Genomic DNA, 27813 nt, shown 5'->3' with positions numbered 1-27813 from the left:
TTTGTGCCTATTTTATTTATTTTTGTGCTTTGTCGCTTAGATTCGGACCCCGCCGAAGAGCCGGTTTACTTCGAGATCGTCGCCGAAGTTCCCCAGGGGCCAGAGCAAGGCAAGTGACACTCATCTTTGATCATATTGAACCCATTATTGCAATTTTCCCGCTTTATTTATTCAAATATGCATTGTTTTAACTAAAGTATTTTACTGTACGTTATTTTCGGGTAAACCTTATTATTATGCCGTTGTTTATCCAACCTTATGCATTGCTAAACCAGGGGTAACTTGATTAGAGTTAGGCTTAGGTTAATGCTTAGCCCTGCTTAGAACAAGTAGCTCATGGGATCACATTTAATCATGCTTAGTTCTGAATAGCTGAGATATTGGTTCATTACCCGATTCGGGCTAATGTCAACTAAAATATTGATAATGGTGGGCTGTGGGTGCATGGTTTTGAGAGTCGCACCCATGGCAATTAAGGACCGGTTCAAGGCCTGTTGCAACGTGGTGTAACGTTGAACAATGGATGATTATATTGAATATTTACTGTTTATTTCAGTCTATTTTATTTACTGTTTTGCTAAATTATTGTAACTTTGTATAATTTAACCTTAGCCTATCCTTGATATCCTATTGCATTTATTATCATTCCTCTCTTGGGCGTTACTTGTTAAGTACGGTGGTTTGTACTCAACCTTGCTTAATTTTTTCCCACCAAAGCAAGTGCCAAGGCCTGATTTAGAAGGTGCTAGTTCCCAAGGTTGAAGTGATGTTCAGTCCGCTATCGAGAATGTCTTTGGTGTGGAGCTGTCATCGCCAAGTTGAAGAATAGTTTGAGTTTTAGTTTTTTTTCTACAGTATTTTGATAAATAATTGTTTTTAATTGTTTTTAAGTTGTGGAACTGTGCATTAATTTGTCATAGTGTGTACTCGGGCTGATTCCTGACCGAGATTTAATACATGCTATTGTGCGAAAATTGGTGTAAATTTCTGGGAATGACAACGACTTTGAGTGGGACTAGTGGATGGGCTGACCAATGAACACACCATGTATCGGTTGACTAGCAATGTGATCGACGACGCCTGTGCGACCTATCGGCTCACCGACGAACACATTCAGGGTCATCTTAGGGTGTTTAGAAGATAAAATCAAATAACATATTTGCAAATAGAAAATAATTTACGAATAAAAGTCAAAACAAGAAAATGAACTTCAGTGAAAAAAATCTCAAAATCAACTCCAAATTTAACGTTGAAAATTTAAATTTTAGGTTATAATCCAAACACAAATCCAAAAGATGACTTTGATTCATTGCGCACCACATGCGTCGATTGTCGTCCGAGACGCCCATCCGTACTCCTCCTAATGTTGTTTGATACAACCAGCACTAAAGAATGCCCCCGTTAGGCCGCGTTCGAATGTAGGTAGGTTATTCGGTGTCACACCCCAAGTTTCTATCCCAAGCCATAATTCATTAAAGAAATTGTTAAGTAATAAATGTCTTAATTAAACCTCGGGAAGAAAACCGTCTAAATAATTAATTTAAATAAATCAAAATCCGCAAAATTATTAACTGGATTTAAAGTTAAAATTCAAATTATAAAATTTTCCCCAAAAATTTAAATTAAAAATTGGCAAGATGAGGCCCCCTCTCTTTTTCTCTTTTCCTCCTTTTCCTCTTTTTTTTTTCAAATTTGGGCCGCAGCCCAAATCTCCCCTTTCCTTCTTTCTTTCTTTCTTTCTTTTCTTCGCTGGGCCAACCCAACCGTAGCCGCCGGCCCAACTCCGCTCCTCCCGCGCGCCCGCTCGCGTCCCCCTGGTGCTAGGCCAGTCACCCCTGCCCCCGCCCCCGCCCACGCCGCAAGTCCGCTCGGCCTCCCCCTCCGCCCGTGTGCCGTAGACAAGCGGGGCATGCCTGTCAAGCCACCCTTCCTCCCTGAGTCCGGCTCGGCCGCCGCCGCTGATGCTGCCACCCGCCGAAATTTGCGCCGCCGCTTTCCATACTCGCGCCACCTTCCATCCCGCACCCCCTTTCCATGTCAGCAACCCCCTACCTTATTTAATCCCTCTCCCCATGCCACCGCCGCCATTTTCCTCCCACCCGAACCACCGCCGTCCATGCTCCGACGTCGATCTCGAGCGCCGCCGCCATCCGTCGCTACCGGCCCCCATCATCGTGTGTGCTGCCCGCTCGCCATCGTCGCCGTCACCTCCCCGACACCGGTGAGCATCTCTCCCCCTTCTCCGCCCTCCTTTTTTCTCTCCGGCCACTCGCCGTCACCGCCGCTCATCGCCGTCACCATCTTGACACCCTCGCCAAGCTGCCGCCGCCTGCTCCCGAGCGTGCCCAAGCCGGTCGCGCACCGTCGCCAACGCGCCGGACTGCCAACGCCCTTCCCCTCAGTTGCGCCCTCGCGACGCTGTTCGCCGCCGTCGCCGCGTCGCTGTCGCCATCGTGGCACCGCCGCCGCGCCGCCGGTCGCTCCCCACCCGAGCTGGTCACCACCACCGGTCGCTCCCCTCCCTCTCCCCTGCTCCCTCTCTCCTCTCGACCGGACCCACTTGTCAGCCGCCCCGCCGCCTCCTCTCTCTCCCCTCGGGTCCCACCCGTCAGCCTTTCCTGGCCTCCCCTCTCTCACCAACAGGTGGGGTCCACCTGTCAGCATGGCCCCTCTCTGGCTGATGTCAGCGAGCCTCTTTATTGCACAATAATTCATTTAAGGATTTTTCCTATTTAGTTTAAAAACCCAGAAAACTTCTAAAATTCATAACTAATTCATCTAGTCTCCGTTTAGGTCCATTCAAATTTCATTAAATCCGGAAAAATGTCAAGAATCCATTAAAAATAGTTTCTTTTGCTGTTTTTGTAGAGTTTGTGCCTGTTTATTTATTTTTTGTGGTTTGTCGCTTAGATTCGGACCCCGCCGAAGCGCCGGTTTACTTCGAGATCATCGCAGAGATCCCGCCTGAAGCTGAGCAAGGCAAGTGGCACTCCGTTTGACCATAATGATCCTATTTACTGTAAAAAATTCCCGCTTATTTAATTCAAACATGCATTACTTGCTTACAGTATTTTTCGTACTTTACTTTATGTTATTCTCTGGGTTCAGCCTATTGTATTATGCTGTTGTTTATCCATTCCTTACTCCTGATGTACCTAGGGTAACTGAAGTAGTTTTAGGTCTAGGTTGTGGTTAGGCGTGCTTAGAACAAGTAGCACATGGGAAACTATAATTACTTGTAGACTGATCTAGGTTAATGATTGATTACCCATCAGGGTTATTTCCAACTAAAATACTGATAATGGTGGGTCATGGGTGCATGCTTTTGAGAGTTGTGGCCATGACAATTAAGGACTGGTTCACGGGATGCCCTAGAAGTAATCTAGTGGTAACCACATGCCGAAATGGGTAAGGTGGGATTTGAAGCATGGCTTCGAATTATTTGACGTACCAAGGCAAGGGTGGGCGTGATGGAGTAGAGATGGGAGTCGTGATGTAACGATGGCCTATACTACTTCCGGATTCACCAAGGCACAAGAGGGGACTGCCCGACTTGGTGTAAAGGAGGGGGTGAAACCTGAAGTGCGGTGCGATTAAATAGGGAGGGTTATGTGACGGTCCTATCATGGTCTCCTATCCGGTGTGTCATGGTGACATGTCAGTGCACGTTCAAGTGCAGTGGAGTCGTATCTTGTGGGTATAGTAGTACGCCTCTAATCAAAGTATAATCTATTCGAATTGTCATGCCCACAGTTACGGGTAGACTCCTAGATTTAATAACCTAGGTAAACTGGCTTTCACTTGGGTCTACTACAACATAGTGTAACGTTGGGTAGTGGATTGGGCTTGTTGCAACGTGGTGTAACATTGAACAGTGTGAAGAAGCTTTATTTAAATGCTTTACTTAAATACTTTATTCATTTATCTAAATACCGCCTTTCTACTTTAAATCTCTGTTTTACTCAACTGCTGCTTTTGTCTAACCCTAGCCTATCCTTGTGATTTCCTGCATTCATTTATTACTCCCTTTTCATGCTGCTTGTTGAGTACATGGTTGTACTCAGCCTTGCGTATTTTCCCCCTTCAGAGGTAGAGTACTATTCTGATGAAGGCAATTCTGAGGTTTGACGCTTGTCCGCCGTCAAGGTGCTGCCTGTGGTTTGGAGCCAAGCCGCACTGGAGCTAGAAGCCCTTTGTTTTACTTTCCGCTGCATGTCGCTAGACTGTAATTATCATTTATTATTGTTTTTAAGTACGATGGTGATGTAATCAACTTTGTCTATTAGTGTACCCTCGCTGGTCCTAGACGGGGATTTTAATACACAATAAAGTTCGGAAATTTGTGTGGGGAATTTCTGGGCATGACATCCGGCGTGGAAAACATAGTAATAGATTAGTACACAATAGTGGTGGATCTAACCAACGAGATTAGGGGGTCTAAACAAGTTAGATAGAGTTTCAACCCCTTCTATTGATCTTTGCCATAAAATTTTGGGGGATCTACGTGGCGTCTCTAATGGCTTTAACATGGTGTTAAAGCCGGATTTTGGTAAAATCGCCATATGAAATTCTTGTGAAGTCGATTGTCTAGTTCATCGGCTAGGGTCCTGGGACGATATCACCTATCCGACCGACAACGGTTTCGGGTTTAAATGTTTTTCATGTTATATCTTATCAGTTACAGGATCAAACTAACTGGCACGCCCAGAGATTCTAAGAATTAGGTCCTGCACTATAGAGGTCTTAGATTAACTCCCAGGCCTACGCGTGTGACCGTTGTTGTTATTTTCAGTGTCAATATAGGGGTAGCGGGGGCTCGAGCCCCCGCCGCCCACATGCCAAATCTACCCTTGGTACACGATTAGTTAATTATTGGTTATAAAAAATTGTAAATTATATTAATATAATTTTTTAAAGCAACTTTACTATAGAAAATTTTCAAAAAACACACTGTTTAGTAGTTTGGGAAGTGTACACACGAAAAACGAGGGAATCCAGCTTATTTATCCGAAGGAACGAACATGACCTTAGGCCACGTTCGGGTGAGTATTAGTTATCCGGCATGAAAAACGTACTAATAAATTAGTACATGATTAATTTTAAAAAAGTGTAAAATAGATTAATATGATTTTTACAATAACTTTCCTATAAAAATTTTTCATAAAAAATACACCGTTTAGCCGCTCGAGAATTGTGTGCATGAAAAACGAGAGAATCTAAGGGAGAGAAAGAACGTGGCCTTGTTGTTCGCAGGATATTTAACTATTGGGACAATTTCGTTCTGACTACTGTTTCGAAATCTAATATTGATTTTACCCATCTTTTTAGGGTTTTTATTTTTATCATTGTTTTTTAACTGAACCAACAGAATGCCCCTCTTTTGGATGGAAGTTAGTAGACCATGAGCTGTGAAATGAAATGTGTAAAATAAATATAGAAAACTAATTCCTAAATTGCTAAAGGACATATTTGCCCTTGTTACAACTAGAGAGAGGGGAACCATTCAACTAGTGAACTAGACACATTCGCACAGGAGGGCTGGCTCCGACTAGGCTTGGTTGTCGGCGGCAGCGGGGAAGGCTCGCGGTGGCAATGCTAGGTGGGCAGGTAGTGGCGGTTGTGAGGGAAGGCAGAGATGGGTAGGTGATAGCGACGACAGCTGGGAAGACTCGCGGCGATGACCGCTAGGCAAGGGAGGCGGAGACCGCTAGGAAGGCTCATGACGGCGACATTGGACAGGCAAGCGGCGACGACTATGAGGGGAGGCGACAACAGCTCGGAGGGCCGACGGCGGTGGGTGGGTAGGCAGCGACAATTGAGGGTAGGCGGCTGGGAGGCCTTGCGGCGGTGGCGCCTGAGGGTAGGCGCTCGGCAACCACCCCTGGAAGGGGAGGTGCCGACTGGTTCAGGCGGTGGCCAGGAGCGGAGGCCGCGAAAAAGCAAATGATAAAAAAACAGGGTTAAAAATGAAATACCCAAGAAAGGGTAAATGAGTACTTTAACCTATGAGTTAATACCGTTAGATTACTCCATCTAAAAGAGAGGCATTCTGTAACTTCTGTTGGTCCACTTTAAAAAACATGTAATACTGAATGTAATACTGAATCCGTGGTAAGAACAAAATTACCTCCTTGTAAGAGACTCTCTACTGGTCTCTCCAAGCCAAATTTTAGCTATTCAAGATAAAAAGGAGAAAGGAGGTCCAACAGACCGGCCAACCGAATGGCCAATTGTCACACCCGGAGTTTTGTCCTAAGCCTAAAATCGTAAAAAGAAATCTGTAAATAACAATTGGCTTAATTAACTCAGGAAAAATCCCTCTAAAAGAACTTAATTTAATTAAATCAAGGTTCATAAATCAATTAACTGGATTTAAACTCAAATTGCAGAAGTATAAAATTTGGTCAAACAAATTAATTTAAAACTCGGCAAAAGTGGGGCTTTCCTTTCTCCCTTCTTTTTTCTTTCTTTTTCCCTTTCTTCTCAAATTGGGCCGAAGTCCAACTTTCCAACCCTTCCTTTTCTTTTTCCTTTTTCTTTTTCCTCTCCTCCTTCCCAGGCCGACCCGGCCGAGCCGGCCCACCTCTCCCTCCAGGCCGGCCCAGCCAAGCCGACCTCGCCCGCGCGCGCCTCCCCTCCGCCTGGGCCGCCAGCCGCCGGCCCAGCTCGCTCACCCGCGCCCGCGAAGTTTGCCGCCACCTCCCTTTTCCCTCGCGCCACTGACAGGCGGGGCCCGCCTGTCAGCGACCGCGCCCGCGCCGGCCGAGTCCGAGCCCGCGCCACGCCACCGCCGCGTCGCAACCGCCGCGCCGCAACCGCCGCCGCCGAGTCCTCGCCGCGCCTGACTCGGTCTCCAACCACCGCCTGACTCGTTCTTACCACGGTTAATGCTTAGCCGTGCTTAGAACAAGTAGCTCATGGGATCACATTTAATCATGCTTAGTTCTGAATAGCGGTAATAATGATTCATCACCCGGTTCGGGTTAATGTCAACTAAAACATTGATAATGGTGGGCTGTGGGTGCATGGTTTTGAGAATCGCACCCATGGCAATTAAGGAACGGTTCACGGGAAACCCTGGAAGTAATTAAGTGCTAACCACATGCCGAAATGGGTAAGGTGGGATTTGAAGCATGGCTTCGAACTATTTGACGTACCGAGGCAAGGGTGGGCGTGATGGAGTATGGACGGGCAATCGTGGCGTAACGAAAGCCTCTGCTACTTCCGGATCTACCAAGGCACAAGAGGGGACTGCCCGACTTGGTGTAAAGAAGAGGGTGAAACCTGAAGTGCGGTGCGATTAAATAGGGAGGGTTGTGTGACGGGTCCTATCACAGTCTCCTTTCCGGTATGCCGTGGTGGTATGTCGGCGCACGTTCAAGTGTAGTGGAGTCGTGTCTTGTGGGTACAGTAGTACACCTCTGATCAGAGTATAATCTATTCGAATAGCCGTGCCCACGGTCACGGGCGAACTCCCAGCTTCACTGTGATTAGTGAACCTTTAATAACTTGAGTAAACTGGTTTTCACTCGGGACTACTGCAACCTGGTGTAACGTTGAGTAGTGGTTGGGCCTGTTGCAACGTGGTGTAACGTTGGACAGTGTTGTGGTATTTTACAACTGTTATTTACTTATCCTTTACTGTATTCAATTATCTTTATTCATTTTAATCTCTGTTATTTGCTTAACTGCTGCTTTATTGCAACTAACCCTAGCCTGCCCTTGATAATCCCTATGCATCATTTATTACCCTCTTTTCCGTGTTACTTGTTGAGTACGGTTGTTTGTACTCAGCCTTGCTTAACTTCCCCCTTCAGAGTTAGAAGTTGAGTCTGGTGGAGAAGACTCTCAGGAGTGAGCTGATTTACCGTCGAAGCTTTGCCTGTGGACTGGAGCTAGTCTGCCTTTTCTTTCCGCTGCATTTTCGTTAGATTAAGTGTTATTTTTAGTTGTTTCTAAGAATGATGGTTATGTAATCAACATTGTCTTTTTTATACCCTGGCTGGTCCTGGACAGGGATTTATTACACAATTAAGTTCAGAAATTCGTGTAAGGAATTTCTGGGCGTGACACCAATCCATCTGGCTGGCCAAACGGGCTCCTCACTGGCTACATTTGGCTGGCCAAAAGGCCTTGCCAAACAGGGGCCCCACACACAATTATTGCCAACAGTGGGCGAAACACACTTCCCTAAAGTCGTTCGTCGCCTAATCCCCCTGGAGACGAATCTCGCCACCGCCACCGCCAGATTTGGTGCCTCCATCGCTTGCCGTTGCCGGAGGGGGGGGAGAGGAAGAGGCCCGCAGAGGACGGGGGGCGGTGCCGACGGCCGATCTGTGCCCCTGCTCCGCCTGGATGTTCACTGTGGCCGCCTTCGCCGACCCGCGCCCCGCCAGCTGTAGACGCCCCAAGCCCCGCCGCTCGCTTCGACGTCCTTCGACGCCGCCGCCTCTGCCTCAGTGAAAGAAAAAGAAAGAGAAAGAGAAAGAAAGAGAAAAAAGAAAGAGGGAGGGAGAGAAAAAAGAAGAGTATGACAGGTGGGGTCCCAATGTCATAGACTCATAATAGAGAGGAAGGATGAAGAGATATTTGGAGTAAAAAATAAATTTGAGGAACCAAATAAAATGAATAGTGGCCAAATAAATTTGAGATGCTCTAACTATTCACAGGTTGTTTAGATGGGGCTAAACTTTTTAGTCCTATGTCACATCGGATATTTGGATATTAATTTAAAGTATTAAATATAGACTAATAAAAAACTAATTTCATAAATAAGTGGTAATCCGCGAGAGCAATTTTTTAAGCCTAATTAATCCATAATTAGAGCATGTTTACTTTAGTATCACATAGACTAATTATGGATTAATTAGGCTCAACAGATTCGTCTCGCGAATTAGTCCAAGATTATGGATGAGTTTTATTAATAATCTACGTTTACTGTATAATAAGCGTCCATATATTTAATGGGACAAGAGACTAAAAATAAGTCTCTTATCCCAAACACACCTCAATCTTAAGATTTGACATATAAACCCTATGTCTTCGACATTAGACAGCGATAAATATGTAAACGGTGAAATGAAAAAAAAAAATGGCCCGCTGTTCCCCTCTTGTTTCCAGCGCGGCGCTGGGACCTGCAGACTGCTGCGTTCGTTTCCACGATGGCGGAGGACTCCGGTGCCATCCTCCGCCACATATCCTCCCTCAAGGACATGCTCGACAAGGTCCGTCCCGCTCCGCTTCTTCCGTTTACTCTCTCTCTCCTGGGTAATGCTGTGCGGTGAACTGCCGATGGCGAAGCCTAGGCGCTGAGCACTTGGCCAGGAGGAGGCGCTAGGAGGCCGCTCAGTCCTCGGCGATTAGGCGTCGCCATGGCGATAAGGCGGCCGAATCGCCCGGCTGGGCGTCCGCCGCGGCGATCAGGCGTCACCATGGCGATGAGGTGGCCAAAAGGTTGTATACTTGTGTGGTTTTAAATCAATGATTTGAGAGAGAGAGAGAGGGGGGGAACAACAAGAACGCATCTGGAGGGCGAACCCTAGCCGCCACCGATAGCTTGGCGGCCGTCGTTGCGAGCTCTTCCAGTGCCGGTTTGCTGTTTCCCGTACCATTTCTGTTTCTTCTCTGCTCCGTCTTCTTCTACTTGCTTCTACCTCTTCTTCTCTATTTACTCAACCCATTCTGTTTTTCTGGTGTTTCTTCACCACTTTTTTCTTCTGCTCTCCCCCCACTTCTTTTCTGTGCTCACTATTATCTGTCACTTTATCAGTCTCATCATGGTGGAGCAGTGGTCCATTTGCCGGCTAAAGAGGGCAGTATGGCCCATCCAATGATTGTGATGGAAGGCTAAGTCGAAAGATCCAGGATGAAACGATGTTTTTTTTTGGACAGATTTGAGCAACAGAGATTTGATGCAATGCTCGCTTTGTGGCAAGCAAATGATTGCAGGAATCAAGAGAGTCATGCAGCATCTTGCAACAGGCTATGGAGATGTGCTGCAATGCCCCAACACTACCACAGCTACCATGAAATAGATGCGGACTTATCTGATGAAAAATTCAAGAAGCAAGCATCTCAATTTACACTGCTCCTGTCATTGGTTAATGCGAAGTTCTGTGAGCTGCCTAAATGAAGCTCATGCCGCTCTTCAATTTACACCACCAACCCCAAAACAAATATCCATTGCTTCTATGCTTCCAAAGGTGCCTGGAAGTTCATGAGAAAATCCATGCTAAGGGATCTTCTCAACTTTACTATAGAGCAATGTACAAGCCGATACAAAGGAAAACAAATGGCCCATCAGCATGTATCAGATTTCTTTTTGGATTTGGGATACCATTTACTGCTGCACACTCAAGGAGCATAGAGACTATGGTTCAATCTATCGTACAATTTGGACCTTGGTATAAGCCTCCTAGTCATCATGAGTGGTGGGTTTCATTGCTTGATGGGGGCAAGGAGACTATGTTGGGAGCCAGTGTTAATATGGGTGATTTGGATGATTCGGAGGATGATGTTTGGAAGTTAAGACATAATTATTTGCATATGATGTCATGCTAGTATGCTATTATACTACTCCATCCATTCCAAAATATAAGTATTTTTAGTATTTGAATCCTGTCCCCATAATATAAGCATTTCTGTCATAGTACTTGTCTGTCAATCATTTCTCGTTCAAAATTCTTCCCATTTTATCCCCACCTACCCTTCCACTCCCACCCATTCTCATTTATTGGTATGCAGTTTTGGTGCATGATTTTTGCTATCTTATCTTTGATAACTTTGACTGTGCAATGTCAGCGTGCTTCTGTGTTATTGTTTGCTGCTAAATGCCATTGATTGTACCTGTCACCTAGGCATATTCCTAAATGACTAGGTGGGGTTCTTGGCTAGTTGGCTCTCAGGTGCCATGCCACTAAGACTAATGAAAAGTTGTTATTCCTACTGTAATTTTTGTTGCTCGAGCTATATAATAAAGTGTTTTTTTTATCATTAGCTTCCTGCTTCCATACATGGATTCTTTACTTGTACTAAGAAAGATGAGGTGAAATAAATAGAGCATGGGTAAATAATAGTGCAGTGGCTTTGTTTAGCATTTGTTTCCTGCTTCCATACATGGATTCTTTACTTGTACTAAGAAAGAAGAGGTGAAATAAATAGAGCAAGGGTAAATATAATTCTTCTTGATCTCCACTATTACCTTTTTTTTTAGGATGCAAATGCAATAAGCATTAAATCTTGGGGCTTTCATCTGGCTGGTTTGAAATTGAGTCCTTAGAGATAACTTAGTATTTGTAAAGGAACATGTATTATGTTTTAAAAGACATGTGGAGGATATGGATACCTGATATTCAAATAGAAGGCATAACTGACTATGAATATGGGGCGAGCTAGATCCAGGAGAATATGAGATAGACTAGAAGTCGCAAAATATCTTGTCTTGTATCCTAAGGCAGTATATAGAATCCCATTCAAATAATACCATATAAAGATAAGGAAACTAGAGTCATATTCGGCTAGGTTCCCTACCTTGTAACCGTGTCCCTCAGTGTATAATTGGAGCCAGGGCCCCCTCAAGGACAAGTATTTAATACCACCCAATACAATTGGCTGAATAAATCCTTGTATTCCACATCCATCGTGCTTTAGGTCTCGTGTGCTACTCCCTTTATTTACTGCTGGTAAAAATATCGACAACACAAATCTGGGATTTTCTTTCAACTGAACAGGTGCAGAATTTCTGACATGGACCTATGGCTATATGATCATCTGTAGTTTCACAGAAGCAACAAGATAATGAAGTTTGGATTTAATGCCTTAATGTAGCGTAGCTTGTAAGTTATTGCGATAAAATCCAATGCTATCTCTTTTCAAGCAAATATCCACTGGCTGTAGAATGGGAACATGTGCAATATGATGTCACAACCTGGCATGGGCCGTAAGTTGTACAGGTGAAACGACAGGCTGAAGCCTCTGATGGCGAGGTTGGCGAGGCACAGTGGTGACTTGGCAGTAGATGAAAGAAAGAGACATGCAATACATAAGAGAACACGCAGGAGAAAGAAAGACAATAGAAAGGCAGATATAGAGAGATTAGAGATTTGATTAACTTCCTTTTGTTCCAAACAAATACGATTACAAGCTTAAGTAGTTCGGGATTCACTAACAACTTGACTCAATCTTAACAACCTCCTAGACTTATCTCCTAAACCAAAACAACTCTATATAACACCTATACTACTACGACAACTACTCTGCTTCTGCATCGATCACATCACATTTGTTCTCTCTTCACTAGTTTCTGGCAGCGCCGATTGTACTGAACCCCCACATGACATATGATGCAATGGATGATTGTTGGGTGTGAAGAACTAAATTCATTATATTAGCATGCAAATTTTCAAATCATTTGATCGACCCTAATCGCCATGACACTGATCAGACAATTAATTGTGATTAATCTTCGATCAGACCGATTAGTCGACCCTTGTGCATTACTGCAATGTTTTCATTCAATAAAACACCATCCTGTATTATATATAAGTGTAAAGTAAAGAAAGCATCAAGATTGAAGAGAAAAGGCTGAACTGCTTGATGGTCTGCTGGTCACTTCAACACTTGTGAGTTTTGATTTGTGAACTGTCCATAACTCCAGATCCCTGCCCCTGACACTTAATTCTCAGGCAGGCAGCCCAAAGCCCAAAATTTTAAGTCACCATTAATCGTCTCCCTCCCTAATCAAATGATTAGTTGTGATTAACTTATGATTAATTGGATGATCAAATTTCTAATTAGTTGAATGCGTAGATTGCACCTAATCGGATTCAGGGGACCAATTTGCCTGAATTTGGATGATTAATTGCGATTAATCAGATGATCAGATAACATTGGTAGTACGTTGAACTTTGTTATTCCAATTCTTATGTATAACTGTTCTATATTTTTGTCTGTTATTTTCTGAATTAGGTTAACAAAGAGATTGAACAAAATATTCAAAAGACAAGGGAAATAGAGTCAGAAATAGTGAGGCATTCTGAAACTGAAAAGGAGTATCTCATGAAAGAGTCTGAACTAATGAAAGGAGTATCAATTGCTGAGTTTGAACTCAATGGTATTATACAACTGGCTGGTAATTTCTGCTTTTATTCATGCAGTTATTTTCAAACTGGAAGCTACTTTTTTCTTCATTATGCAGCTGCAACAGAACTGTACTTTGCCCTTAAATTCAATGTTACTTATGTGGCTAGGAATGTATGTGCATATGGATTCTATTTTCAGTATTGTATCTTTAAACTCTCTTCATCTATCATTCTTAAAGTGGATTTATGTCATGCTTTTCATACAAGTTATGATTGTTTGTTAACAAACTTTTGACTTTTAAGAACTGCAAGGCACTGTCCCAACCAAGTTTATTCTTGGTCAGTCAGTTACTTGGTGGTCTCATGTCATATTGTTTTCTAATTACTGTTCTCTACAGTGATTTGTATGTCAATCGATGTACACCTTTTTCTCAAAATTCAGTAAGACTCATTACATTTTGTGTTCTACTTACAAAATTTGGTTAGCTGGAGATAAAGGTTTATTTTTCAGTTCTTAATAAATTTATCCTGAGCCAATGGTGTACTGTAATTCATGGATGCATCCCTATGTCAATGAGTGTGATATGTTATTTTCTACCCTTTTAAACTGTAATTTTGTGAGGAGCGATGACTTTCTATAGATGTGTAGCTTTGGACATTTGTTTGGTTATTTGTTTCATTTTTTTGTGAAATTTGGTTGTTCGTTTCAAATTATCCCTTTAGTTGGTGGATACCACATACACAACTACACTGTGTATACTGTAGGGACCCTCATGTAACAGCACCAATTATCTCATTCTATTTTGTGCCAATTGCCAACTAACATTAATGAAAAGTAACTATCAATGTGCCGCCAGAAATGAAGGAATACAAGTTCTAAGATTGATTGGTAATCAATAAAATTATCTTTTTTCTTTCACTTGGATGAGAATATCATAACTAAGCATGTAACTTCATTTTTATCATGTTGCTGTTCTATTTTCAATATTGTGTAACACCTAATCATTTTTAGCTCTTCAAACAGCTGCTGAAACAGACTCACTTAAAGTGATGGAAGGCAATTTGGAATTCCAGAAAGCTACTCTGAATGGAATTAGGAAAAGATTTTCTAAGAAAATGTATGGTCTACATTTGGTCTATTGATGAGACCAAATGTCTTTCAGTGATCTGACTTAATTGGCACTTTATGGCTCTAGTTTTACATCAGATTTTTCTTTTCATTTTCTTGTTAAGTGGGAAAACCATTTCTGTTCCTTCAAAGTTCAAAGTGCTGCAATAGAGTTCAATTACTAAACCACTATCATGAACAGCACTGCGTACTGAAACTGACTTTACCACTATCCCTCATGATTCCAAATTACCTTTCATGATGTGGAAATAACTAAATTCATTAAAATGTGTAAATAGTGGGATCGCAAAATATTTATTTTCTGATTCTTTTACTTCCAAGCAGAGATGAACATGGAATCAGGGATGTGCATGGGTCGACCCGCGGGTAACTTAGGGCCACCTCTAGTTCAACAAAATGAACTAAGTTTCACCACAAAATGAAATTTAATTCATTTAGTTGAACTAGAGTCGACCCTAAAATACCCACGGGTCGACCCACGGCCATCCCTACATGGAATATGTTGATATTGTCTTAGATTGTTGACATTCTATTAATCAGGGAGAAGTTTATCGAAGAATCTAAGGGGTTTCAGGCTAACATGCTTGGAGATTTGAACAAGGATTTAGTTCTTCTACTTAAGGAGAAAGGTTCACTAGGGGATGAGTGTGAGAACCTAAAAAGGAAGGTCAACACAATAGAATGTTCATCACATGATTACATTGCTGACACTCTTCAGGAGCTAAATATGGATAATTCAGGTAAAGAATTTTGAATGTTGTTTGAGCTCAAAGTTAGGTTCAAACAACCCGTTAATTCTTTTTCAATGTTTTGTTTATTTTTTATTGTATTAATTCTATTTCATTCAATTACACAATAAGTTGCTTATTTTATTAACATTGTTAAAAAAAAACTTACCTCCCCTAGGTATTGCAGCTAAGAAGCACCCAAAACCGGAATTATTAATGCCACCATGCCACAAGCTCGTTCTCTTTATTAACATTACTGTTCTCACCAGTATTTAGGAGGTTCTGGCTTTTGAGGCACTCTGGTATTTCCAGGACTTATTTCCACTGTGCTTCTGTCATTTGAATATTTAAGTATTATACATTAGAATTGATCTCTTTATGCTGAATCAAAGCATTTGTCTTGCCATCTTCTCCAAAAAAGTACTCAACTCACTTTGTATGATGCGAGAAGAAAATTAATGTTTTCTTTCTCTTTTGTGCAGTGCGAGATTTGGTTTAGCTAATTTGTTGCCAGAAACCCCTTGTTATGTTGTATTATTTTGCCATGACTTGCAACTACGTTGTGTTGTCACTGATTGCATTGTAGACTTTTTGTATCCTTCTCCAACTTGGTAGTTGATGGTTTGTGAACCGATATATGTATGTAAATTGTCATTACTGCTTCACCTACACTATAATCATTGTTACCTTTCGTTGATGAGTTTCTTTGCTATTGCAGTTTTGGAATCTGAATTACAGTATAGGATTTCAGAATATATGGATGTTCTGAAGGATATAAGCAACCTGAAGGCTTTATTTAGCTCGACTAATTCTTAGCGGAGGTAACTGGGTGTTTGATTAGGCTTGGCAAGTTTGTTTCTGACAAAACGTCAACTTTTCTGTTTAACTGATTCTGTTTCTCTAATCCTTAATCCTCTCGCTTAGGTACGAGTTGTCCATAGCATTCCAGATTTTATTTCTCCGCTTAAGGAGCAGTCTGCATCATTTTCTTGCATGAGCTATGGAGCAGACACTTAACTGAGTTCAGTTGTCCCCCTTGCACCCATCAAATCAAACTGATTTGCTTTAATGGGCTACCTTTTGCATGCTGTATTTTTTTTATCACTCACAGAACGCAATGAAGATTGCCACATTGCATTAAAAAAGAAACCGATCATTGCACTTACGAAACTGTGTATTCCTGAGGAATATCCTAACGCGTAGATTTACCGGAACAACCTATTCAAAGACGGTTCCTGGGAACAAGACGAGATGGTTCGAACCAGATGGCTTTACGAAGATTGAAAGCACGGATCTAGGATTTTAGATCGATGTTGTTGCAATCAATTCTTGATAATACCAACTTCCAATAAACTAATAATATGCATGTAAAGTAATAAGAATAGGGATGAATAATACTGTTAAAAGAACAACTATTTTATACGAACTTGTAGCACTAAAATTTTAAAATTATTTTCATTAGAAATTAAATTGCATAGCACTAAATACAGCTGCTACCCCATAAAACGTATATAGCTCCTAGATACACATGTGAACGATAAATAGCACTAACATTATTTTTCTTGTATAAGCATGACATTATACAATAAGATTTGAAGCCATAGGCAAGGTGACTTGTCTAGCTGGCTATACACGAAGAACACTTCAGGCTAAGGCATCGTTTGATTTAGCTACCAAGTTTTGGCTACTGCGGTGTTTTTATCATGCCAAGGAACTCTAAAATTAATTCTAAACATAAGGTCAATTTTTAAAATTTGGCTTATAAGGAGGAGGGAAAAAAAATGGGGTGTGCCAGTCAGAAGGAAACGAATCTGCAAATCAGATGGAAAGTGGGAGAATGGATTAGAGCAAAAAAAAATCATCTAATCTTCAAACTAATTTTAGCATGGTCACACGGGCTAACTTGTATTGCTAAATCAATTTATAGCTAATTCTGTCAGCAACGAACGGAACGTAATGGTGTCAAAAGACCCTGTGATTTTGGTTGGTTAAATAATTAGGGTGAAAAACCTAGAAGCGGATTAATATATGACTAATTAATTATTAACTATAAAAAACTTCAAAAGTAGATTAATATGATTTCTGAAATCAACTTTCCTATATAAAATTTTCGCAAAATACGCTCTGTTTAACGATTCCTGCATGCACGTAAGAAACTAGAGAATCTAATTTACTTGACTGGCCAAAAGAAACATGACCTGAAAAATTATAAATGTTTGCCACAAGGTTCCTTGTCATATACTTCCTCCGTCTTATCAAAATGTCTTATCAAAACCAAAAGGAATGTAACGCTCCTGGTACAGTGAATCTAGACAAAGAGGTTGTCTAAAATCATTGGAGAACCACTCTTATGTTTGGTTTTTATAAGACGGAGAGAGTATTATTAGAAATATTAGAAAAAAATGTTCTTTTGTCACAAACACCATAAGAAAGAATGACTGTATTCGCTTCAAAACATGATCCTTTAACATCACCGTCACTAACATGTGAACCCTAGTTTTCATAAGGAGATGTTATTGACGGTAATAATAATAGGACGGATCCAATCTAGGGGCTCAGCTCCCCTATACACAGAGCTCCCCTATACACAGAATCCGCCATAGAAAATAGGAGAGATGGGAGGGGGAGGAACAAGAGGCCACTGAACAATAGTGACATAATAGTAGATCTTTTAAGTCCGATTTGCTTCCCCCACCCTATTTGTATTCTTCTGTCTCATCTCCACCTCTGGCCACGGCCATGTCTGTGGTCATCTTGGTAATGGCATGGTACACGGAGCACGAAAGTACGAAACAGAAGATCTGGTCCGGCCGCCATAAAATACTACAATCAAGGCATTTTCCCTATAACAGCAATGCATGTTTTGAAGAAATCGTGTAGACGTCGCGAATCAAATTAGCTGTATTGGTTTTCGTTACACTGTACGTGTATATTCAACCCTAAATTAGCTTGATCCTTGTCTTTGAATAGCAACAACAATCTCATTACACCGTGCACATCTATAAGAGCTTGTGGCTGCACAGCGTGTCTGCAGGCAATAATAGCAATACCTGAAAAAAAAAAGAGAAAAAAAATCCAGATTTTGTCACCCACTCCGATGGAATTTTCACACGATATTTGGAGAATATTTCATCGGCATTTACATGGTGCTGGATAATGCAATATTACCTCCGTCCACAATACCGAGGGATTTTGTCCCTTTTAGATCGTCCCTTTATATGGGATATTGTAAGGTAGAGGCACCATCAATCAATTCTAATTCCAATTTCTCCGTATCTTACCGACCAACTTACCCTATCACCCTAAAGCAACTCTCATTGACATCCTAGTCTTTTCTCTTCGTAAAGTCCCTTGCACATTATGAGACGGTGGGAGTGTATGTCAAGGACTAAAGTTTTGGTTTCAAAAAACATGGGCAAGTTTTACACTTTTTGTGGGCAAAATGGTACGAATAAAAAAATTGACAGCCTTGAACTTTTTAATGATTCAGAAAAAAAAGTTGGCAGCTTGAACTTTTTAATGATTCAGATATTAAACCATAGCAGAAACTGCTGATTAGACCAGAAAATGATGGCAGAAACAGACAATACTAGCTTGGGTTATATATTCACTCCGAGATTCTTCCGAATAAGATTTAACACCTAAAAAATATTGTGTTACTGTATAGTTAATTGTAGTAAGACCATTTCGATCACGGGGTTAGTTTTATGTCTTCTTGCCTTTGCTGCCTTATCAGTTATCACTAGGAAAACTGGCCATTCTGATATATGGCTACGCTTGTTAGTTCTCTTCAGAAATTTAAAAGTCACACTCTGATAACAATGGCACACTTAAAACAGGATAACAGTTCCAACGCCAAATCATCAAATTTGACAGTTAAAACTTATAGCTGTTCATGACTCCTATCACAATTTTGTCTCAACTCAAGCTCGCATACCCAACACCACCACGTGTGGCAAACTAAAAGCATGAGAAAATAGCATGGTTATGTGTGAACAGAGAGTGTGCATTACAAGGTGCGGGAATATAGGATACTCCCTCACTTTTCTTTTTGTCTTTTGAGACCAATCAAATTCTGTGTAAACTTCAGTATAACTATCTTAAGAGTTAAGGCACTCAAATTTTTAAAAACTAGATTTTTTTTCTTCGCAAAAGCAAGACTGCTTCTCAAAGTTTGGTTGGAACCTTGACTATACAACTTGAAATTTCACTCAGACTTTGTGTTTCTGTTCTAAGACACTCCAAAAGGTTAAAACTAGAGTCAAATATGATCAGAACTGTTTGAACTTCAAAGTTAGCATTTATATGTGTTTAGAACTTGCTAGAAACTTGGTTTTGGCCAGCCGATGGCCTGTTAGGATTTCTTAGATACCAAATTAGTAAGTTACCAACACCATGTTACAGGGCCGTTCTCTCTATCAGTTGCTCCCAATTCTAATGTACCTAGCTGGTTTTGGGGGTAACCAGGTGCTAACAGATAATCACTGGCAACAGGTAAATAGCTGATATAGTTAACACTGACCACTAGTTCACAACACATATATATCAAAAAGGGTAATCTTTTACTTCTGAACTCCAATTTGCATTAACAGAAAATGTGTCTTTTATACTTAACTTAAAAATGCAATAGAATTTATGTAGCAGCTCTAGTGGAAAAAACAATATCAAAATATATTTGCACAGTTCCATTGGCATGCCATCACCTAAAAACATTCTGGAGGATGTTTCATCAAGAATGTATATGTGAACTGAAATGATATGCAATACTCAACAGTAATATGATTAGCAACTGCCATCTTCTATTATTTAACATGAAATAAGCTTCCCTGTACAAGTTAAGATGGAAAGATACTATAACTGATAAAAAGATGGCAAGCAATAAGAAAGAAGAGTACCTGTGTTGACATGGGAGAGCGACGAAGGGAATGCTAGGACCAGAGCGACATATAGGGCAGTCTGCTTCATCGCCAGAAGAACTTGCTGATTTATCTTTGGAGAAAGGTAGAAGAAACTTCTTTACTGAGGATGAGTTTAAGAGGGGAAGGAGCAAAAGCAACATTTCCTGGACAACAAAGCAATATCTATTAACTAAAGTCATGGATTCTAAGTTTCGGACAGCTGTCAATATTAATAATGCAAAATAATACTGAACATTAACTCACTAGCAACAAAATCATCAATTAATTACAGAATTAATGATTTAGAAAATAGAGACAATGTTTTGGAAACATCATCATTCAGCAAAGGCCGTAGCAATGCTTGAGACATTCAGTTTGACAGCATATTCACTTTTACTGAAGAAAAAAGTTGCAGATTGATCTTTCATTTTCAGCTCTCAATAGTTTGCACATAAAGAGCAATGAACAATCACAGTGATACATGCAATTAGCTTGTGCAGCCACAAATGGCTGCTATTACCCTAGTATTTGAAAATAGAAAAATACTATGTTCCTTATATATAAGGGATTGGGGTTTTGAAATTTGTCCAATAGTGTAAGGGATACTACGCTAGTACTTGCCCCATCAACCACGTCTCATTCAAATTGCTCTCCATTTTACCCCTTACAACCCTCAATTCCCTACATTAATGATGGTTGCTATAGTCTTTTTGTGTATTCTTAATTTCTACAAAACCACCTAGAATCCCTTATATAAAAGGACGGAGGGAGTACAATATAAGGCTTTAAACAATGTGATTTACTTAAACCATTCCATGGTTGCTGATTTAATCTCCTCTATTACAAATTTACTCAAGATTGTGATGCGACCACTTAAGCAAAATGTGGGCCTGCAGTTCAGTCAATGGGACAAGAAACTGTTTCCTAAGGATTATGCAGCATATTAGAGAAATAACTGTTAACTTCAATAACACGTTATTCAGGGTTCTCAACACTATTATCACTTATCAGAACCCTCTAAGCCAGTGGCTTGGTCACGATATCCAGCGGTCACTATAGTCGTCCTGACCACATGTAACACATTCAACTTAAAATTTAAACAGATATGAATTAACAGATAGAGAACTTTTAGCACTACAGTACCCTCTGATATATTATTCTTGCGCATATGAGAAGACCCTGTCTGGTACTCTGGTTCGTATAAAGTCATGAGTTCACAAACCTGCTAAGGTCAACAAGTTTTCTTCTAGGAAGACTGCATGTCCAGTCCCTTCCCAGTCCATTTTGGTGATTAAGCTGGGATTAATAACTTCGGTTTTACATCTAGCAGACTTGTAAGTCCTATCTAATTTCTATTTTAATGGAAAACCTCCTTCCAAAACTTGCAAACAAAAAATAAAGTCTGCACGGCAGTTGGTTACTCTGTTAATCTTGATTCAGCCGTACTTTTCAGTAATGCAATGTAGTTAGCATCCACAATATCAATACACTTGATGCAACTGATGATCCTGACTCCTGAGTGGAAAAGCCTGATTGCACATTATTTGAATTTCATATGTATTAACTTCTAGGGAGTATTTAAATTATGTTTAACCTGGTAGTTTTCCAATATGGTTATTTGAAGGCAACTTTTCACTGGTAAAATGTGAGGTTAAATGTTTCATCTATGTCCAGATCAGAGTAAAAACCTACTACATTAATTACAGTGCACAAGCATTTTCAATGCAAAGTATTATAAGACAGCAAATGTAGAGAAAATAAATATCAGAGAAAAATGATAGGTATATTATATTTTGGTACCTAGCCACAATTAGTGAAGAAGAATATATAGTGGAGCAGAGATATTAATGAAATATGCACAAAAATCTCTATCTATTAAGTTTTTATTCCCTCACTATTTATGCGAGGCTAGGCTCAAAATTCAATCCATAAGCTAGAAAAAGGGATGAAATCATGAAATGCGTCAAATCTGTCACTTCATAAGCTAGAAATTTAAATTATCAGATAAGAATAGGATCAAAAGAGGCATACCGAAAACTCATTCCAAACCAGCTGCCGATTCATGTACTCAAAACTTACTGCTCTATTCATGTTGGGGCTCCCATAAACAAGTCTTGCTTTCAGAATTCTTTCCACAATAGTTTTATACCTGCATAAATACATAAAATGCTAAATTCGTGTTTGATATGGTTGATAAACCAGCAAGGCTACTGATATATAAGAAAATACATAGTGATTTCTTATATTACTAGCTAAATACCCAAGCTTTGTGATGGATAAATATGAATTATACACATCTTAGTATTGTTTGGAACAAACCACTTGTGAGGTTTTTAAAACAATTCAACCCTGTAGAAGTGAATGTGTTTGCATAATAAACTTGCATTTTAGAGATGAAATAAGATAGAACCAACATGCACAAATCAGAGTGACTATTTTGTAATATTAAAGTACATGAAGTAGTTGGTAAAAAAATATAAAACAGAGCTAGTGGGTGGCAGATTCACTGCCACCACAATCGCATTGTTTTAGAAGAGTATAGATATACTATGCTGACCTAGTTCATTCAAGTAAACTATATCGTCATTGTCATTCATTAACTGTGGATGAAAGACACTATTAAGCCTGTTCCAGATACATCAATTGGTAAAGCCAAACTGGGCATCATTTCCTGTGAGTCCATAAGTACTTACCATTTTTAATCTCCTCAGAACAAATAAATGAGCATAACTAAACAAGTTGATGAATCGTACCTTCCACCATAAAGAAATAACAATAGGTTAAAGAATGAAGAAGCTTTGTATAAGCCTTCAGCATGCTGCACCAAGCCCCAAGCACGACGTGCTAGTGGTCTCTAAATAATGAAACAGAATATATAAGAACATAAAAAAAGGAATTGAAGTTTTTAGAAATAAGTTCTGAAGATAACCTGTTCAGAATCACCCCATCTACGGAAAGCAGAAAAAGACTGCAAGCGGGACCATATATATTGGCCACCAACAGTGGTAATGCAATACAAAATCTTTTGAGAAACTGAAAGTCCAGGTCCTTCCAAACCTGTTCTGACTGAAGAACATGTAACTCATCAGCACTTGCTAGGATAATATTACAAAAATATCAGTTATTAGCATATTAGTAGCAGTCCATCAAAGCCAAAGGATGTAACAAGTAACAAAATGAAAATTGCAGGACCCGGTAATGGGCCAAGGCCTATGTAACCCCATTCTGACCAAATAACAATACAGGTAGCCCAATCCAGACTGATGAGATAATTTTAGAAGTCCTCCAAGAACCAATGGCCTAGATCTGATTTCAATTGACAGAGCATTTGTAACAATGCCATGGAGAGTAGACAACTAGACAGGACACTTCTGAAATGTGTATCTTGCTGAATGGAAACGAATAGAATGGGCCTCTTACATAGAGTAGTCCCCTAAATTCTTGCAAAAATTATAAATAATAATAATCTAAAGAATAGCTTGTCTAACTAATAGTAAAGATACCAAACCACCAAATAGTTAGATCTCCCAAATCCAAATAGCATACCCTGCTTAAGGATGCTGCTACTGCAGGTCCTAATGGGACACACAGGCCAAAAATAGGAAAGCCGATCGTATCCTAAGACATCTTGACAAAACAGGCCAGCTTGGGAAAAATTTAAGCATCTGGACCTTTTTGAACCTTCCAGAAGTTGACACATGCATTAACTATGTTTATTTTCCTCTTTCTTTTATAAAATTAATTTAGCTTGAATTATGAAAATCAAAAAGTTCCAACCTAGCTTATATTTTAGAGTAAAATGCAGTGAGGGTTCTTGTTCGGTGGGTAGGCCAGTATATCATCTTGCAATATGCTCAAATGCGTCACAGAACTTGATAGGAGAGTGGAAATCAAGTCAGATCAGATGCATGTCATTGACACAGAGACCAGATTGGCCTGAGGAACCACGCATGGCAGAATTTTATAGGACTGACAAGCCCAATTTAATAGCCTACGAGGAGCTAACTGCAAAGCTTTGTGATAGAAGCAACAGGAAACAGTGCCATGTATGATTTCATGGATTGTATGCTGCCCCACAGTTGCCTAAGGGACCAATTTGTCGCCGAAGTCGGTGTAATAAGCCACATGGGATGTGTTGGGAGTATGTTTGCACGCCCTAATCAAGTGAACTTGTTTGAGCACTTTGCAAGATGAGTGACTAATATGTACCCACCTCAAGTTGTGGTGCCAGCAATTCATTTTATTCTCACATTTAATTGGCTCAAGTCGTCTCTTACAAAATTAGTAATTCGGATTGACGTATCTTGTGTATTTTCATTAAATATTCTACATGCAACCATTGGACCACTTGAAACAGAATTGTAATCAATAGGTGGCAAGTTCATATTGTACACTTTGTGAGCTAGTTGAGAACTACATGAGAAGACCCACAATGTTGGCCCTTATCAATAAAACACAAACATTTTGGTTCAAAAACCAATTTCCTAGAACACACATTCAATCAGGTTACAGAAATGCGTACTTTAAGGTTTTGAGCATGCTCTTTCATGCAATTTAAGAACATACCACATAAATAAGCCCTTTTTCCTTCAAATAAGTGGGACTGACACCTAGAAATTTGTAGAACACCACGTATTTTTGGACACCATGTCTTATTTTTCAGAACTCAAAAGACAGCTAATTGTACTGTGTACAGGAGACAGTAATTTGTTAAACATAAGGAGCTGTAGGCCTGGCGCACTTGAGAAAATCCAAGTATTACTACTTAGTATACTCTGAGCAGCTATAACCAGCATAGAAACTAAAAATAATGCCATAAAGTACAATGCACAATATTATATGCATTATACAAATCTGGTGATAATTGAGATTCGATAAAACAACAAATACCTTCTTTTCCTGTAGTGGGCGCTGCCCGTTCATCCCTATATCTCAGGTTCATCAACGCATTCCCAGGAGTTGGCTTGTCAACCCATATAGAGAATCTCCATATGAGGAACTCAAGGAAAGCATCTAGTTCAGGCTCGTATTGAAACAAGAGTCCTGGCTGAAACAAACGTCAAAACTGAAGGTTAATAAGAAATTCACTTCTGTGCAAGCCATAAGAAATACACATATCACCATGATTAGTAAAGGGAAGTACCTTCACCAAAGAGAACACTTTGACTAACTGCTCTTTCAACATAGCAGACATCTCGACATCAAGCCTCGCGGCATCAAATTGGTTGACTCTAGATATTGAAACTGGGATAGCGATCTGCATCACACAAGAAATTCAACAACGCATTACTACCCTAACATGTATTGAACTTTTTTCCCTTCCAATCGTAACTGTCTAACTAACAGATTGCAAATGTGCTCATAGTTTAAGACGACACCAGATTTTTTGACTCATAATTGGGGTATACATGAGTACACAAGACCTTACAAAATAGATCCGGACGAAGTTAGCTAAGAGACTTCAGAAATTTAAAGAAATTAATTTCATACACGTCTATTCCGATATGCTCGAAAGCAGCAAATACGCCTTTAGAACCCTATATGTTTCGCAAACAAGGAAAAGCACCCGATGGTAAGAGTTTGTACACTAAAAATAAGTAAATCCCACCAACGGAGAGGAATTGGAGACCTGGTACCTTGGTAGAATCGCGCACTGACTCCCACTGGGGATGGAGGCGCCGATACTCGGCGACCCATGCATCCGGTGGTGGAGGCAGCTGCGGCGACGGCGACTCGGTTGAGGAGACCGAAGGAGAGGGTAGGGTTTTGGGATCCTCCATCAGGACGGGCGGATCTCAGGGGGGACGTGTGACGCGAGCTCGAGCAGAAGCCACACCAGACGCGAGAAATTCCGCAGGCGAAGGAAGCCGATCAGCTTGGTGGCCGATCCCCCCACCTCGTAGTTAGCGGCACGGCGACGGGCGGAGGGAGAGGTGGAAGGCGCCTGCGGAGGTAGAGGGTGGACGGTACCGGCGCCGGAGGGAGGGGGTGGACGGCGGCGGTCCGTGCGGCCGCAGCTGTGCTGTGGACGGGGACCAGGCAGCGGTCCGTGTCGCGCGGACGATTGAAGAGGAAAAGGGGATATTCAGAGTTGAGCACTACTACGGAGATGGGCCCTCGTAGGCCTTACCATGAAGTTGGGTCCGAATCTGGTTTTGGAAAAGAAATGTACTCCTATTTTTACGTCCCTCGCAATGTTGCCCCGATATGAATTTAATCCCTTCACGGTAAAACCGAGTAAAACAAAGCCCTCGAATATTAAAACCAGCGTATTTTACATGGTTCGAAACAGATGGAGTAAAGATTTTAAAACTAAAATGGTGCAACTTAAAATTCCTTCTTTGGCTTCGGTGCGCTGTCGTCTATGTATATATTGCGCAACACTTATGCTGCCGTAGCTATGGGTGCTCTAGTTCATAACTTGATCGAGAACCATCGGTATGTTTCGTACTTTTGATCGATTCATGTGTGGTGCTTTTGTGTACATGTCGGTATCGTATACATATGAGATGGTTTTATTAGTTTACTTATTCAATGTCATAATTTATGGAATAGATTAAATCTATGCATAATTTATGGAATAGATTAAATCTATGCATGCTTGTATTTCAACAATACAAAAACTTTATTATAGACAAGTTGATTTAACATGGTTGGATTTGTTGATACTAACGTCGGAAAATTTTACTAGTTTGCACTTCAAGGGAAGACCGATGAAGGTCACTATGTTGCTAATGATACGAATGTGTTCTAAGTTAGTAATGGCAAAGCTAAAGAAGTTTTGGATGTTGAAAAACAAAAGGAATTTGAGGATGTCGCTACTTGTTAGATGAATTGTTAATGCCCTCGGTGATTTTGTGTCAGAGAAATGGGACCTGGGGCCCTGCTTCCCTCAGGAGGAGATATGTGGGATCCTGATGGCTAGGCTGGCGTGGCGAGGGGATGGACCCACAAGGCTCCTGGGCGCTCCGCCTCCAACGGTCTTGTATAGTTTTTTCTAAAGGAGAAGTGTCGATACTTGCAAAGATAAAAATTCATAAAAATTACATATTAGCTCTAAAAATTATGAAACCTATTTTTGTTTAACTCACGAAAATACCCCATTTAATGTGGTTAAGAATATTGACTTACAACAAATTTTCAAAATGCATGTTAGAGTAGAGTAATAGTTCCATTAATAGATAATGTCTTGTAGGGTTCTACAAGGTCCAGGTGTAGTGCCTAAATGATTAGGTTAAAAATGATAATAACCTTAATACTCTGAAGAGAAACATTGTAAGACACGTAGGAAGAATACACTTTAAAATCTGAATAGAGCAGAAATACGCTACTACTTGTATATAGTTTCTTAGAGTTATTGGAAAATGCTATACACTCTTATAGATACCTAACACTAGTGAACCCATGGAAATATACGTACACTTGAATCTTGCACACTAAAATACATTACCTGTAGATGTAAAGTATTTCTCTAGCAGTATAAAGCAACCTAAATATTACAATCGTAACAAATCTGTAATATTTGTAGGAAATATATATTAGCTCCAAATTAGAAGAAATATAACTTAATGGAATCATCGAATTTGTGTACATTCAGAATGTAAATAAATGCACAATTTCCTGAACGTGAAATAACTCTAGTATTATATTAACTGATAAGGGCCATACAATACAAAAGAACTTAGGAAATTTATTAGTAATTCATTTTAGCTTCAAAAATTGTGAAACAAATTTTATAGACCTTAGAATATTATGCACTTCCATACTAGAGGGTCATGTAAGATCAAGGAGTGATCTACATGTTTTTGTGCTGAACAAATTGGTGGTTTGCGAGATAACTGTTTTTGTGATAATTGACCAGGCGGTCAGACCGCAGGTATATGGGAGATCAGACCTTTCAGACAACTGCGATCAGACCGCAGGTATGTGGGCGGTCAGACCGGCAGGTCAGCCCCAAAAGTTTTAGTTTTCGGTGTTCT

The 27813-nt window shown here is 40.5% G+C and overlaps 2 protein-coding genes and 1 pseudogene across 2 annotated transcripts; 2 read left to right on the top strand and 1 right to left on the bottom strand.

Moving 5' to 3' along the window:
• Nucleotides 1-9089: 9089 nt before the first annotated feature.
• LOC102718927 lies at nucleotides 9090-16005 on the top strand. The gene is made up of 6 exons (XM_006654150.2): nucleotides 9090-9224; nucleotides 12967-13129; nucleotides 14104-14197; nucleotides 14749-14948; nucleotides 15655-15757; nucleotides 15861-16005. Exons 1-5 carry the CDS (start codon nucleotides 9162-9164, stop codon nucleotides 15750-15752), a joined length of 618 nt encoding a protein of 205 aa, XP_006654213.1. The 5' UTR covers nucleotides 9090-9161; the 3' UTR covers nucleotides 15753-15757; nucleotides 15861-16005.
• LOC107304299 lies at nucleotides 9231-12955 on the top strand (annotated as a pseudogene).
• Nucleotides 16006-17375: 1370 nt separating the features above from the next.
• Nucleotides 17376-25900, bottom strand: LOC102718650 (peroxisome biogenesis protein 2). Its single transcript, XM_006654149.3, has 8 exons — nucleotides 25471-25900; nucleotides 24978-25091; nucleotides 24725-24881; nucleotides 22764-22900; nucleotides 22588-22688; nucleotides 21866-21983; nucleotides 19832-19998; nucleotides 17376-17986 (listed from the first exon to the last, which is right to left on the bottom strand). The coding sequence occupies exons 1-8, from the start codon at nucleotides 25612-25614 to the stop codon at nucleotides 17881-17883; spliced, it is 1044 nt and encodes a 347-aa protein (XP_006654212.1). The 5' UTR covers nucleotides 25615-25900; the 3' UTR covers nucleotides 17376-17880.
• Nucleotides 25901-27813: the final 1913 nt, after the last annotated feature.

This window comes from Oryza brachyantha, chromosome 5, assembly GCF_000231095.2.
Source record: "Oryza brachyantha chromosome 5, ObraRS2, whole genome shotgun sequence".
In the NCBI taxonomy this organism is placed as follows: domain Eukaryota; kingdom Viridiplantae; phylum Streptophyta; class Magnoliopsida; order Poales; family Poaceae; genus Oryza; species Oryza brachyantha.
Note: the sequence above shows the minus strand (reverse complement) of the source record. Positions and strands in the feature narration are given on the sequence as shown.

Bases quoted from the DNA above. Each gene is read 5' to 3' on its own strand.
- LOC102718650 (XM_006654149.3), bottom strand. From the start codon at position 25,614: ATGGAGGATCCCAAAACCCTACCCTCTCCTTCGGTCTCCTCAACCGAG. The intron at 25,092-25,470 runs GTACCAGGTCTC...TGTGTGATGCAG, and splicing joins CAGTGCGCGATTCTACCAAG to ATCGCTATCCCAGTTTCAAT. The intron at 21,984-22,587 runs GTACGATTCATC...GTATTTATGCAG, and splicing joins TTATTTCTTTATGGTGGAAG to GTATAAAACTATTGTGGAAA.
- LOC102718927 (XM_006654150.2), top strand. From the start codon at position 9,162: ATGGCGGAGGACTCCGGTGCCATCCTCCGCCACATATCCTCCCTCAAG. The intron at 13,130-14,103 runs GTAATTTCTGCT...CTCTTCAAACAG, and splicing joins TGGTATTATACAACTGGCTG to CTGCTGAAACAGACTCACTT. The intron at 14,198-14,748 runs GTATGGTCTACA...TCTATTAATCAG, and splicing joins AAAAGATTTTCTAAGAAAAT to GGAGAAGTTTATCGAAGAAT.